The sequence below is a fragment of the Cryptomeria japonica genome, chromosome 7, assembly GCF_030272615.1.
Source record: "Cryptomeria japonica chromosome 7, Sugi_1.0, whole genome shotgun sequence".
NCBI classification, from domain to species: domain Eukaryota; kingdom Viridiplantae; phylum Streptophyta; class Pinopsida; order Cupressales; family Cupressaceae; genus Cryptomeria; species Cryptomeria japonica.
The window spans coordinates 296669022-296683661 of NC_081411.1; the positions used below are offsets into that span (position 1 = coordinate 296669022).

At 37.5% G+C, this 14640-nt stretch overlaps 3 protein-coding genes across 3 annotated transcripts; all 3 read left to right on the top strand.

The window, feature by feature from the left end:
• The first annotated feature begins 1803 nt into the window (after positions 1-1803).
• LOC131048589 (putative pentatricopeptide repeat-containing protein At3g13770, mitochondrial) lies at positions 1804-2500 on the top strand. Its single transcript, XM_057982595.2, has 2 exons — positions 1804-2075; positions 2149-2500. The coding sequence occupies exons 1-2, from the start codon at positions 1804-1806 to the stop codon at positions 2498-2500; spliced, it is 624 nt and encodes a 207-aa protein (XP_057838578.2).
• A 46-nt stretch (positions 2501-2546) lies between these two features.
• LOC131048588 (pentatricopeptide repeat-containing protein At1g05750, chloroplastic) lies at positions 2547-3329 on the top strand. Its single transcript, XM_057982594.2, has one exon. It carries the CDS (start codon positions 2547-2549, stop codon positions 3327-3329), a length of 783 nt encoding a protein of 260 aa, XP_057838577.2.
• Positions 3330-3471: 142 nt separating this feature from the next.
• On the top strand, positions 3472-4043 carry LOC131048587 (pentatricopeptide repeat-containing protein At3g57430, chloroplastic-like). Its single transcript, XM_059208579.1, has 2 exons — positions 3472-3805; positions 3967-4043. The coding sequence occupies exons 1-2, from the start codon at positions 3472-3474 to the stop codon at positions 4041-4043; spliced, it is 411 nt and encodes a 136-aa protein (XP_059064562.1).
• Positions 4044-14640: the final 10597 nt, after the last annotated feature.

Genomic DNA, 14640 nt, shown 5'->3' on the forward strand with positions numbered 1-14640 from the left:
CATCCATCTCTATTTCCTTATCTCACCCTCCCTCTCTCTATCTATATATCATAATCTCTACCTCAACCTTATTCATTCCATCTCTCTTGCTCTTTATTTCTATCATCTCCATCTCTCCCCCCTCTTCTCTCTCATTCCTCTACCTATCCCTCTTCCTCTCTCCCCTCTTCTCTCTTTCCCTCCTCTCCCTATCTCCTTTACTCTAACTCTTTGTCCCTCTCTCTACATTTCTCTCTTCCTCACACCCTTCTTATCCCCACCTCTCTCTCTTCTCATATATCTCTATCTCTCTCTTTATATCTATCTCTCCCTTTCTTCATTCCCCCCTCTATATCTATCTATCTCTTCGTCTCAATCTCTTCCTCTCTATCTCCATATCTATTTCTTTCTTTATCTCTCACTTTCTCTTTATCTATTTCTCTCCCTCTTCTTCTCCCCCTTTGTCTTCATCTCTCTATATCTTTTACTTTCCCCCTTTATCTCTAGACATGTTTCCCTCTTCCTAGACCTCTATACCTATATCTCCTTGCCTTGCTATCTCTCCATATATTTATTCTTCCATCTCTTAATCTCTCTACCCCTAAATATCTCACTCTCTCTACCTCTTTCTATATATCGCTTCCTATCTCTATCTTTATCTTTCCATCTCCCACACAATTTATCTCTATAAATATATGTTTTCAATCCTTCTCTATCCCTCTCTCCTCTCTCTATCTACCCCTTCCCTTTTCTCAATATGTATCTCCATCTCCATATCCATATCTATCTTCATCTCCATCTACATTACCTATCTATATCTCTTTACCCATTTCCATCTTCCTTTCTCTTTTTCCTATCTCTTTCTCTTTCTACCCCTATCTCTCCCTCTCACTATCACTTCTCCATTAATACCTTTGTTGCACAAAAAAAAATGTTTACTAAATTCTCTAGTTAATGACTTCATCAACTATACAAATGTCTGAAAAAAAATGCATTTTTCACCTAATTGACCATCTACACCTCTTCGGCGTACCCATTGCATCATGGTGCAATTGCTAGTAGATATTGTCATCTACAAATGCCAAGACTAGTCGCACAAGACTAATGTAGAAATAAGATTTCGTTGACAAGGTCAAATATATTTGATCACAAATAATATAATTAATGAATCTTAAATTTATGTAACTAATTTTTCATTTTTTTCTCATCTTAATATTAATTTTTTATATGTTATTTAAATATTTATATTAACATGCATAAAATTTAATATAAAAAAGGGCAGTCAATGAACTGTCAAGAATAGAAAAACTCTGTCAAAACAGTATTCCAGACTTTTCATGACTGAACAAATATACAACACAAGTCTACTGGAGGAACTCACAAGTACAAAGATCTATTTATTTAAATGGTCTGTGAAAAAATATTGTAACTTAGGCTGTTGGAATATACTTTTAAATGAACTGCAAATCCTTCATGTTACACCAAGACGGTAATTACAGAGGACTATTTCGCTGTAGATTATAGCTGCAAAAAAAATCAATGGCTACTTTGCAGCCGCTGAAGAAACATAAAAAAAATGGCATTGCTGGTTGTTTTAACGCTTTCAATAGCATAGAAAAATGAATGAAACCATTGCTCTTCAAAAAAACCTAGGCCATGGCCGAACTAACTCTAACGAGATAATGAGATTTCTGTGTAAACAGGGACAACTAAAAGACGCTATAAACATGTTGCAAATTATGAACCAGCGAATAGAACCTTCCACTTATTCATACCTTCTGCAAAACTGTATCAAGAAAAAAGAAAAGATTAATCCATACGCATATGAATAGGAGAGGATTTATGTCAGAAACGTTTCTGTTCAATACGCTTATCACCATTTATGGCAAGTGTGGAAGCTTATTGGATGCTCATGAAGTGTTTGACGAAATGCCTGAACTAAATGTGATTTCATGGACAGCCATGATTTCGGCCTGTGCTAGCAGTGAGGAAGCTGAAACGGCACTAGGGTTGTTTTCCCAAATGCAGAGGACAAGCATTCAACCCAATCACTTTACGCTCTCCGCCATTCTTTCTGCTATTCGAAGAGGACTGCAGTCAGATTTATTTGTCGGGAAGCATTCAACTCAATCACTTTACTCTCTCCGCCATTCTTTCTGCTATTGGTAGGGTAGCATCTCTGGAGCAGGGACTGGAAGTCCATGCGCAAGCAGTTCGAAGAGGACTGCAGTTAGATTTATTTGTCGGGAATGCCCTTGTAGATATGTATGTAAAATGTGGAAGCATGGAGGATGCACTCCATGTGTTTGACACAATGCCGCAACAAGATGTCGTGTCATGGACAAGTATTATTGCAGGGTGTGAACAGAATGGGCTCATTGAAGAAGCCCTAGAGATGTTCCATCAAATGCAGCAAGTGGGAGTGATGCCGAACTTGAAAACCTTCACAAATGCTCTCTCAGCCTGCCCCAGCTTGTCAGCTCTGGAACAAGGTGTTGAAATCACATATTCAGTTAAGTAGAAGTTGATTAAAGCACGATATATTGGTGGAAAATGCCCTTGTAGACATGAACGCTAAATGTGGAAAGATAGAGAAGGCGCGTGATTTGTTTGACAAAATGCCGCATCGGACTGGCATATCATGGACAGCCATGATTGCAGGATATATGATAAATGGTCAAGTTGAAGAAGCCATAAAGGCCTTTCACGAAATCCCAGAGAAGATTACAGCACCTTGGACGGCAATGATTGCAGGATATGCACATAATGGACATTGTAAAGAAGCCGTGGAGCTTTACGAACAAATGGAACTTGCTGGTGTAAAGCCGGAACTGAAGACATTTGTCAGAGTTCTACCAGCGTGTGGCAAGTTGGCTGCTCTGGAACAGGGTAAGAAGATGCACAAGGAAATTGTTAGAAGGCAATTAGAGTCACATGCTACCGTTTCTAATGCTCTTATGGACATGTATGCTAAATGTGGAAGCATAAAGGAAGCACGCAATATATTTGACAACATGCAACATCGAGATGGTGTGTCCTGGAAATCTATAATTGGAGGATATGGTATGAATGGCTGTGCAAAGGAGGTCCTCAATCTCTTTGAACAGATGCAATACTCTGGTACAAACCCATGCCTTGTCACTTTTGTTTGTATTTTACATGCATGTTGTCATGCCGGCCTAGTGAATGAGGGGAAAAAATATTTTGATTGCATGACTCAAAATTATAACCTCACACCAGCAATGGAGCATTATGGTTGCATGGTTGACCTTCTTGGCCGTGCGGGAAATCTTGATGAGGCAGAAGACTTTATCAACAAAATGCCAATAAAGGCCGATGGCCGATGCTAAAGTGCTGGGTTCTTTGCTTGCTGCCTGCAGAGTTCATAAAAATGTAGATTTGGGAGAGCGTGTTGCAAATCACCTTTATGTCTTGTTAGAAAACATTTATGCATCTGTTGGAAACAGGGAAGGCATTGAAAAAGTGCGGAAAATGACGAAAGAGAAAAAGGTGAAAAAAACTCCCGGATGCAGTTGGATTGAGGTCAATAGAAATGTTCACACTTTCCTGATAGGAGATAGGTTACATCCTCAAACAGAGAAAATATATGAGACGTTAGAGATGTTATCCATGCAAATGAAGGCATTAGAATATGTTCCCGACTTAAGCTTTGTCCTGAGTGACGTTGAGGAAGAGCAAAAAGAACTAATTCTTAGCCACCATAGTGAGAAACAAGCAATTGCATTTGGGTTTATGAATACACATCCTGGTACAATTATCAGAGTAACCAAAACCCTTCGCATATGTAGAGATTTTCACATTGCTGGTAAGTTCATCTCCAAGATAATATCTAGGGAAATCATTCTGAGGGATACAATCGCTACCATCATTTCAAGGATGGAAAGTGTTCTTGTGGAGATTTTTGGTGAGTCTAAATCAAATAAGTTATGAAGATATGTTTTGAACAGGATCTTGATAACTTTCCAGGGATTTTCCTGTTTTCCCTTGATGATAATAGCGCCAGCAGAGCTGCAGACATGATTGTGATTGCGTTTACAAACTAAGCAAAATAGATCTGAAAAAGGCTCAGCTGAATGAAGCGAAACTTTTGGAAGATTAATGTTGAGCAAATGAAGAGATCATTGAACTAATGGATGGTGTTCACCTGTCTGCAGAAATACCCTAAGATGTAGAAGTTGAATTCCAACCCCATAAGGCAGAGTCATATGAAAGCTGACAAAGCTTGCCTTTTGTAAGAGCAACTGGTTATTTGTAGCTAGCTTCCATGAACAAGCTTGTAGAGAAATCCATGAAATAGGAGCAGTTGCTCAAATGGGGGTTCAAGTCTCCTCATAAAGCTGACAGATGTTTTTTCCCAGTGTTCCACAAAGACGCGTCCCCCCCCAAAACACTCGTGTCTCCTGTAGGGGGACGTTTCCAAGACTTGGGGACTTGGCGGAAGGGACTTGGAGGAAACGTCCCCCCACAGCACCAACACTTCCGCCACCTCCACCACCTCTAGCGGGATGCCACTGGGTCACTTGCTATATGTCACATGCTGTTACATACTGATTGCAACCTTTAACTTCATGAAAACAAGTTGGCTTTTCATGGGACACTCACAAAGATGTTATATTGTAGAGTTGTTTGACTCGAAGATTTCAATTCACCTCTATGTTTTATATCAGCACCACCCCCTAACCACCACTCCACCGCCGTCACCTCGCCGTTCCCAAAGTTAGGCCCTTGGTTGCATGTCCCCGAAACCCCTCCCCATGTCCCCCCGTTCTCCAGTCAGGAAACTTCTTGATAACAAGCTAACTCTGTAACCACCCTTTCAATTTACACATTATAGAGATCTGTGACTGCAGTGTGAGCTTTGAACTCTCAAATGGACTATGAACGATTAAAGTATTCAGCCTGTGGTGATTGTGCCCTTGACTGTCAGTGCTTCCTTCATGTAAGTGGTAATGCACGTGAACAATGGAGGTGCATATCCTGCAGGTTTGATACTTGTCAAGCCATTTGGGTTGAGAATACATATTTATGTGTAACAAAATCCCACCACAGGGATTTGCCAAATGTAAATCCCACAATAATAATAATTGGTAGCTGTCTCCCCCCCCTTCATCACTTGCATTAAAAAGAGACAGTTCTCATATGATTTCTGAAGGAAATGATGTCTCTGAAAATGTTAAGTTGAGAACATTGGAGCATTTTTGTCTATTGTACATGGAACAACATAATTCTATTGAAAAGATTGGAGTGGGAAGTCTTGGTGGAGCTCGATCCTAGCCTCTATTGGGAGGAGGGTTGTGAATCATTTAAGCTTCTAAGAAATCTCATCTACCATTTGAAGTTGAACAACACTCGCTGGTTGATGATATATAAACCCTATTTTGAAGTTCGTTTTCCCTTTCCAAGTGTAGCCATGATACCTGCTTCTGAAAACCATGAGACCTTATCCCCAGGGATCTATAAATCTCTCATAATAGGGCATTGAACCCTCTCACCCGACATCCATACACATCTTGCTCCCCCACTTGAGATCTATCCAGTCTAGACCATCAGGCCAGCCTTGCATGGATTGTCAACTAACTACTAGTACTGCCCTTTATCATTTGTATTGGTTATGACTTATTGTTGTTACTTATGTTATTCAATTGTATTTTTTAAGAACATTTCTTCTTGTATTTTTGTTAAAAAATCATGAACTTTATGTGGACAAATTTCTTACTATAAACAAGAAGCTTTTCAACATTTTGAGATTTAAATAATTTGATGGGATGTGACTCAAGTCAATTATTTTGTGTTACTAGAGCATTGAGTTTCCATCCACCGTTAACATGGACTAACTAATAAGTGAGCAAATTAATTATAACGGTTCTAAATGATTTGGTTTTTGATTAAGAAAACAGCAAAAACAAGGGTGCGAACCCTTAATACGACATCTCATAGGTAGTAAGAGAACAAAAAAACATGGGAGCAAGCTCCGAAAAAAACAAGGTTGGATAGGCCAAAAAGAAAACCTGTCTAACTTGAACCCAAACCCAACTCAAGGAGGGGTAGGGACACCCAAGCCTTGACAAGGAGGGGTTTGGGAGAGGGGGGAGGACTTCCCCTTCCGCCTTCGACAAACCACAGTCCAGGTGATACTTTCATTGGGACCATCAAGAGAGAGATCAAGTGGTAAGGACCCCGGTGGATTACAATCAATAGTGCCAATAGAGTGCTTTTGTAGAACAACAACCGACTGCTATAGAACAGTAGCAGACTACTGCAAAGGAATACCATCGGGAGCAAATTCAGTAGGAGTAGAGTGGAGCTGCAAATCAAAGGTGTACGTATGTTTGCCGTTGGGCCAAAAGATTGAGCTATCAATGCTTGCTACAAACGCCAAACTTTCCCAGATCCACGGGAGGCGCTTAAGCCATGTCGCGAACCCCGAAGGAGTGCTGACCACTAAGTCAACAATCTCTCCCTCAGCACCGATGGAATGAAGGAGACCTCCCGGGATTCGAACCCGTGACCCAAGGCTCTGATGCCAATTGTAGGTATGTTTGTCGTTGCGCCAAAAGCTCGAGCTATCAACGCCCACTACAAACGCCAAACTTACTCAGATCCACAGGAGGCCATTAAGCCATGTCGTGAAACCCGAAGGAGGTGCTGACCACCAAGTCAACAAAAGGCAACAAGAGTTAATCCTCAGGGATGGGAGAAGCCACTGCAGTGGTATCAACAGCAGCGTCAGCAGCAGTAAGAGGCATATCATCCCGAGCGGAGAGCTCATCCTCCTAGAGGAGCCAACCGAATCAGAATCAACAGCATTGAGTTCTATATGATTTTGTTATGAATCCACTTGCTAACTTTTATAGTGGTGACTGTTAGTTCAGAGTTATATAATGTTGGATGGCATATGAGACACTTAAATTGTGTGCAAAATTCTGTTAAGCTATGGTGAAATGCTTGACATATACTTTTGATAGTCTTTGTTGTCCTTAGCATAGAACATTTAGATTTGGATAAAGAAAGTTTTTATGGAAGGTGCATACTATTTAGGGGCTTTGCATTGTACTCATTAAAGTTATCATATTATTTTATTCGTAATAATTCATATTTGATTTTCCATTATTATGCTCTTTTGGTCCTATTGTTCTGCAATTTATATGTTTATTATCTATAACAAAATAGAATGTATGTTTCTTGGTAATGAATCAAAATTCCTGGGATCATTCAATTATGTCAAAGCTTTCTATTCAAAGCTGAAGCAGCATGCAGTAATTAGCAGACAAAAAGATCTTACAAAACGTTATAAGCGATAACAATTTACAAAGTCCAACGTATCAAAGCTTTAATTTTCTTTTATAAAAGTGAAAAAAGAACAGCAGATAGAAGCCTAGCTTGACCAAACAGAGTCAGTTCCTTATGTGATCTAAATTCCAGTGAAACACTGCATGTGTACCCAGCAGTTGGGTGGCAGAATGCCACTTTTACAACTCACTGAAAAAACCTTTCCAAAATTAGGGTAATGGTATTACATTAGAAACAATTATTTTAACCAGTCAACATTTATTCCAGACTATGATCTAACAATTTTATCAATGTTAAGTTATGTGGTAGCGTTTGATACCCTGATTGCTGATATTGTTCTCTTATTGGAGAAGAACATTGTAATGAATTAAGTTAATAAAGATGCTAATTAGAGAACTTGAGATCTGCAATTCCAGTCATAAAATGCATTTGCAAGTTTTGCTAATAAAAACAACCAATTTACAACTAGCATAAGTATCTTAACTACATCTTTCTAAAAGATGCAGGAGATATCTCTTTTGGCTGTAGAAGATTGATATTTCTTGATAGTAAATTCAATATAAACATCTTGGCACGATTAACTATTAGAATCTTTTAAATAGATAATTCTCCAAACACAAACAATATAAATTAAATTATTGTTATATGATTATTAGAATACTTAGAATCTCACAACATTCTTGATGATTTTCAAACTAAAACAAATTGATAATCCAAAGCAACAGCCTGAATTTAGGACAAGTTCTCGAGGGCTTGCATCTTGTCCAGACATAATATTACAGTAACATGTTTGCGACGAAGATTTGTACCAAGGATTGTTATTCAAGAACAATGATTTAGATGTGTCCCTATTACTTGACCAAATCATAGTGTCTTTAAAGACCTTCAGATTTTCCTTGATGCTCTTTAACTAACAAGTTGTAGGAAGTGCTATCATCATAGCATTGTCCAAAAGCGTTGAAAACATTCAACAACTTACAACGTTTTCTTGTTCTAAAGCATTCCTCGATAGCTCTATAACAATATAGAAACATGGAGGAGGATCTCCTTATTGAAAGGATACAGATTACATTCAAGTGTCACATGTTCAATTTTCCCTACTATAAGGCTGATTTATTTTTATTAAAGTGAATGTGATGGAATGTATTTAAATTAAATTGTTTTTTCTATATACTAGTGAAACACACAATTTTAGATGTAGATAAAACATAAATAAATATTAAGACTTGGAATTCAAATATAAACTGTTAGAGTTATGTGGCTAATAATTATTCATTTAATTATTACTCTATTATACTCTACGCTTAAGCTAAACTTAGGCATTTAATAATATCCCTTTAAGGTTTCTTTAGGGTTGCACACCTTTAGGGTTGCTAATCTCTTTTTATAAGGATTGTATTATACTTTTTTATTTTTTTCAGAACCATGATTACCTTTTTACCTCTATTCTTCTCTTGTGACGGGTATTTTTCTTGCAGGTGTTCTTGGGATATTTGAAGTTGTATTTCTCAACTTCTTCATGGTATCAGAGCTCAGATCTACAGCTGCCTGTTCTTGATTTTTCATAAGATTTTTGGAGGCTAGGGTTTCAAGTTTTGTCAGAGCTTTATATTTGGATTTGGGGTTCTTCTTTGTTTTTGGGCATTTTAGGCTCAAACAGACCTGACCGTTGAGCTCAGAACACCCCAAAATCCCCATTTTCATATAAAATTTGTCCAATTTGGACAACTTTAGCTTTTGGTATGTTTTATTGGTTTTTTGCCCAATTTTGGGCACGAATTTCGAGAAAATCATTAAAAGAAATAAAAATATGGATTTTTTTTTGTATTTTTACCCAATTTTGGGCATGAAATTTGTTTAAAATAAAAAATTAAAAAAAAAATATATATTTTTTTTGGGCAGTTTTTCGACATACCTAGGCCGAAATGAAAATAATTGTGAAATTTTTTCTTTAAAAAAAAGCACTTTGGGGGGGGGGGGGGGGGGGGGGGGGCGTTGGCGGCCTTTGCAGGTCCATATGGCCTGCAACAGGCCGTGGACCCTGCCCCCCCAGCTGCTTGTCATAGGCCTTGGGGTCGCCGCTGGTCTGCCATGCTACCGGTTGCCACCTCTTGCCTGCCACCCTCCGACCCTCATGCAGGTGCTACCGCCCTTTGACCTCCCGCTCTGTTCAATCGCCTGTCGCTATCTGACTGCTCCGTGCACCCTCTATCCGACCACCCCGTGCACCCTTCGTCCGACCGGTCCGTGCCTTGGGTTCTGCCGCTGCCACCCCTCCCCCCCCCTCGACATTTTTTCGGCCCCTGCTATTTTTTCCGATAGGTGGGGATGTTCTTGGCAGAAAATGGAATATTCTTAGAATATTTCGTTGACGTCAGCAGTACGAACATCATATTGGCTCCCTTTAAACCCTCTTTGTGCTCTAAAAGAGGTGTTTTCCATTTGGCCATAACTTGGGCATACGATATCATTTTTTGGCAAACAAGATATCGTTGGAAAGCTGGTTTTGTCTACTTTCCAAATTTGTGGGTTTGATCACCTGGTTTTGTTGCTGGTACATTCTACAACCATTTGAAGTCAGAGGTGTTATTTTCAATCCCGAGCTCATATCTTTTTGCCTGTTTCTCTGTTTTTCGCGATTCTAGCAGCGTTGAGACAGTGTTTTAGAGCTCTTCACAACCATCCATGCACTTTTTCCAGATTTTACTCGAGGTACATTTTATTCAGTTTTATGTGTTTTCACACTTTAGTGAATTACTTGGACATTTGAGCTCCTAGAAACTTCTTGTTTGGGTGGAATAACTTCTTGTTGGATTTTCTTCATGTATTTCCAGCCTCGTGTCTTTTTTTGACATTCTGAGCCTTCATTGTAAGCATTTTCCTTTTTGCAAACGCACTGAGATAAAGTGCCACTATGCTTTGCATGCTTGGGATCTTGCACATCTTGTGCCTTATTGTACTCACACTCCATTATAAAGTGCTAGGGAGGGGTTTGATGTTTTCCATCTACCTTTGTCACGTGAGTGTTCCTTCCACGATATTAGCCTCATGATGTATGTCGAGTGAGCGTTCCTTCCACGACACTAGCCTTTATATGTGTTTGTACTTTTTGTTGCACTCTCAATGTTTCTAGTTCTTCGTCATACAGTTTTTCTTGACATTCAGTTTTAGTGTACTTGTCACCTCTCCCTTGTCAGCATTATGGGGGGTTTCTCCTATTGGTTGTTGGTTCTAATGCTTCCTTTGTTTGTTGGAGTGAGCTATGTATTCAGTATTTGTTTCTATGTACTAGGTGGATGCAGTGGTTGGTTACCTATGCATTTCGGTGAAATGGATCATTTACCATATGGACACTCTTTCATTCCTATTTTTGAATGTAACCTTCCATCTTTGATTGATTAACTCTTCAGAGTTTGGTGTTTTTTGCCTTCTGTATCTTCGAGGTCAGTTGTTTATCTTTGTTTGCCATCTGATTTGAGTAGTGTTATTTGAGGGCACTCATGCAGATTACAGTCTTCTCTACCTGATCATCTTCTATTTCAGTGGAGGTTCTTCAGATCGACAATTATTCTTCGATAGTGTTTGTAACTTCTTGCTTCAGCTGTGTTCTTCATGTTCATCCTTTGTTTTTGTTTTCTGGAACATTCTCTAGTTTGGAGGCTTCTTCAGTCCTTCACTAGTCTTCATCTTTTTTTGGAGTAGAGTTTTTTCCCATGAGGTTTTCTCTATTTCTCTGCTTTATAGAGATCTTTTGTACTTGGGTACCTCATTAGGCCTAGTTGTCGGGACCCATTGTTACTTTCATGCATTTTGTTTACATGCATTTTTAGTCCTTAATTGTTTTTAGCTACTCCCTAAGTTCATCTTAAGGGAGGGTGTTAGAGTTATCATGTTGTGGCTAATAATTATTTATTTAATTATTAGTCTGTTATACTCTACGCTTAAGCTAAACTTAGGCATTTAATAATATTGTGGGTATTTAATAATTAAATACACATTATCCCTTTAAGGTTTCTTTAGGGTTGCACGCCTTTAGGGTTGCTAATCTCCTTTTATAAGGATCGTATTGTTCTTTTTTATTGATTCCCTATCTGAATGATATTTGTTTTTCTTCAGAGCCATTATTGCTTTTTTGTCTCCATTCTTCTCTTGTGACAGTTATTTTGCTTGCAGGTGTTCTTGAGATCTCTAAAGTTGTATTTCTCAACTTCTTCATAAACAAATAAAGTAAGTAGAAATTAAAGAAAGGGGATTTTAATGAAAATTTAAAGGTAGTAGAAGGTTGAGGACTCTAGAGGAGCAACTAGGAAGTTTTATGGAAATGTACACATGCAAGAAATTGTATTAGAAACATATAATTTCACAAGTTCACTTGCATTTGAGAGGGGCACTAGTATCTAATAAAGGTAGCGCCTTTCTCTAGGCACTACTAACATTCCCTAGATGTTAATGACATTAATTGGGCATTGGTGATCATCTTTGGGTACTAGTGCTTGACAAGTGCATTAGTGACCTTCTCTAGATCAGGTGCCTAACATATTAGATTTTGTGATAAAATAAATAAATCAAGGACTTAATGCCTATGAATTTGCTACAAGACATAAAAATAAAATAAAGTTAAGATGTTATGCATGAACTCTTAATTGGGAGACAAGTTTATTTGATCAAGTGAAGCATAACTGATTGTTGATTAGATAGAGATGATAGATAATCACATCAATCTAAAATTGATGAGATAGAGGTGACACTTAATGACATCAAATTAAGGGTGGCATATGTTCTTATTAGATATCTAAGGGAGAGAACTAAATAAGCTTAAGTAAATTTAATAAAGTAGGTGCAATACAACACCTAAGATATATTATATTCTAGGTTAAATATCATATTACACCAACATGGTCATTCAAGCATACCTTACAGAGAAACAAGTATACATTGTGATAGTGAGGCCTATTAAGATTAAGTGTGCCAACCTTGCAAATCTTTAGATATATTATAAACTAATTGTTCATAGATGGGTAAATGATTTATGTTTCTATAATAATCATGAAGTGGATAGAATGAGATGGCCAAGTGAGAATAGGGACATATCTAATCATCTTATTATTTTTTGGGGTCTTGATTATTATCGCAATGAGACCTTGATGATGGATTTATTTAATGGACTAGTTCTTCCACTATTAGTAGATACCAAATGCAATTAGTGCTACATGGGGGAGTGCATAAGAGTTACATATGGCAGCTTAAATATTGGAAGTCAAAGATACGCGTGTAAGTTATTTTCCATTTCAAGAAGGATCTACACATGTTTTAAAATTTGTCTCAATCTTGCTCCTAATATTAAGAGTATGAAACATGTTTCTTTTAAATTATGAAATAAACTCACCATTTGGTCTATAGAGTTGTTTTTTTGGCTAGAATAAATATTTCAAGTTGTTTAGCATTGATTTTGATGATTCCAAGTGCAAAAATCTATTAAAGCGCTACACTTTTAAAAAAACTTTGCCCATTGGCTTCTTAGATTCAAAATTATGGCCTCCATAAGTTGAATTTGACATTAAAAAATATAAAAACATTGAAGACACATAAAAAAGTTACAAGTAGTTACACTTGTTGGCCAACTTGTGACATTGTTATGACATGCCATAAGGCATCTTTGAATGGAGATAATGGAGAAAAAATAGAGTGCCTAAGTTGATGAACTTGGATTATGATGAGTTTATAATAGGTGTAAGGAACATGCTATTTTTAGCTTGTGGACTCATCTTGGGATTTAGATGAGATTTCTAACTAGGGATTTGGATACCCCATTTTAAGTGGTTTGAGCTCCTAATTTCTCAGTTCCCATTTGATGGTTTCATGTATTGTGTTTCCTATTTATTAGGTGCTTGAAATGAAGGTTTTGATTGTGAGTTTTGTAGGTATTTCTGCGCTACTAGAATTACACCAAATCTTTGTTTAGTGATAGTCCTATAAAGACTTAGAATCTATAAGTGAATTGTCACCTTTGAAATTACCTAATAGTACATTGAGTTTCTTTGGAGTGTGATGTATTTCTCCCAAATGATTTTCCCTATTAAATCACTATGTTATGGTATGTTGTTTTGTTGTGTATTTTTCCTTGTAATTGCAAAGATTTAGTTTATTTGTGCATACGTCATCTCACGGATTAGTGTAGGAAGTGTATTCAACACCCCTTCTTCCTTTCACTTGCAAGTGTCATGGGAATACATATGATGGTATTTGGGATCTCATTTGCACATGCTATTGTTTTGGGATAGTTTGAGGCCTCTTTTAGTCTATCTATTGTAATATATGTATGGAATGCATTTTGAAAGGCCATGTTCCTAAATTTTAGTATCGAAGAAAGAGTGTTTTCTCATTGAAGTATTTCATGAAGAAGATTTGTAATTGTATTGTAATTATGCTCATATGGCAAAATATTGAGGATTGCTTTGGAGGATGACTTTTTTTCTCAATAGTGTTTCCCTAGGGTATATATGTCTCTTGTCTTCTCGTGCTTACTTCATATTCTCTCTTTCTTATTTCTTTTTAAGTATTTGCAAGTTAGAATATTATTGAATTTTTTATATATTGATTTTTGCTATATACTTCTTGAAGGGATAATATAGAAATAACTGTTTATTTAGTGGTTATACTTTGTTTTTAGTTTATTGTCAAAGGGTTTGCAAACTCTTTTCCTAACATTTGATATTAAAGAAAAGGTGGTTTCATGTAGTTGCATGTTCTTCCATGTAGGTTACATGTACTTGCATGTGATCCATCCATGGTGATTTGGTTTGATGATTTGACAAGTTTGTGGAAATTTGTAGGAAGAAATCAATTGTTTATTAATCATTGTATGAGTGAGATTTTATAGTAGTTCTAGTTTGTATACTTTTAGGAATCAACATGACAACACTAGTAGAATGGATAAGAAGTTTAATGCAACCTACATTGGGCTATGGAAGTCCAAGGTGGAAGACCTTGGAGTCAACCATGTATTTTTATGCTGCGTGGTTGTGATTTGGTGATCTTGTTTGGTAGTAACATTGATTACCCATTATCAGGTGGTTGTTCTCCTTCATCTTGTGGCCACATGTATTAGAAAGTGTTCACATTGGGTATTTATTTTGGCTCCTTGGTCACACAAGATAACACTAGGTGTGTTGACTACCATTAGGAGTGCTTACATTGTATTTGTGTTTCTGGTCCTTGCTTATGTGGAAGCATTGGATGGTTAGCCCTTGGTTGCATGCATGTTGTGGGTTTGGTATTTTGGTGATTTGGGAAAATCTCTAACAACTTGGTTCCTTCTTATGTATGCAAAAAGTGATGGCTGTGGAGTTG

Bases quoted from the DNA above. Each gene is read 5' to 3' on its own strand.
- LOC131048587 (XM_059208579.1), top strand. From the start codon at position 3,472: ATGACGAAAGAGAAAAAGGTGAAAAAAACTCCCGGATGCAGTTGGATT. The intron at 3,806-3,966 runs GTAAGTTCATCT...ATAACTTTCCAG, and splicing joins TAGAGATTTTCACATTGCTG to GGATTTTCCTGTTTTCCCTT.
- LOC131048588 (XM_057982594.2), top strand. From the start codon at position 2,547: ATGAACGCTAAATGTGGAAAGATAGAGAAGGCGCGTGATTTGTTTGAC.
- LOC131048589 (XM_057982595.2), top strand. From the start codon at position 1,804: ATGAATAGGAGAGGATTTATGTCAGAAACGTTTCTGTTCAATACGCTT. The intron at 2,076-2,148 runs GTCAGATTTATT...TGCTATTGGTAG, and splicing joins GCTATTCGAAGAGGACTGCA to GGTAGCATCTCTGGAGCAGG.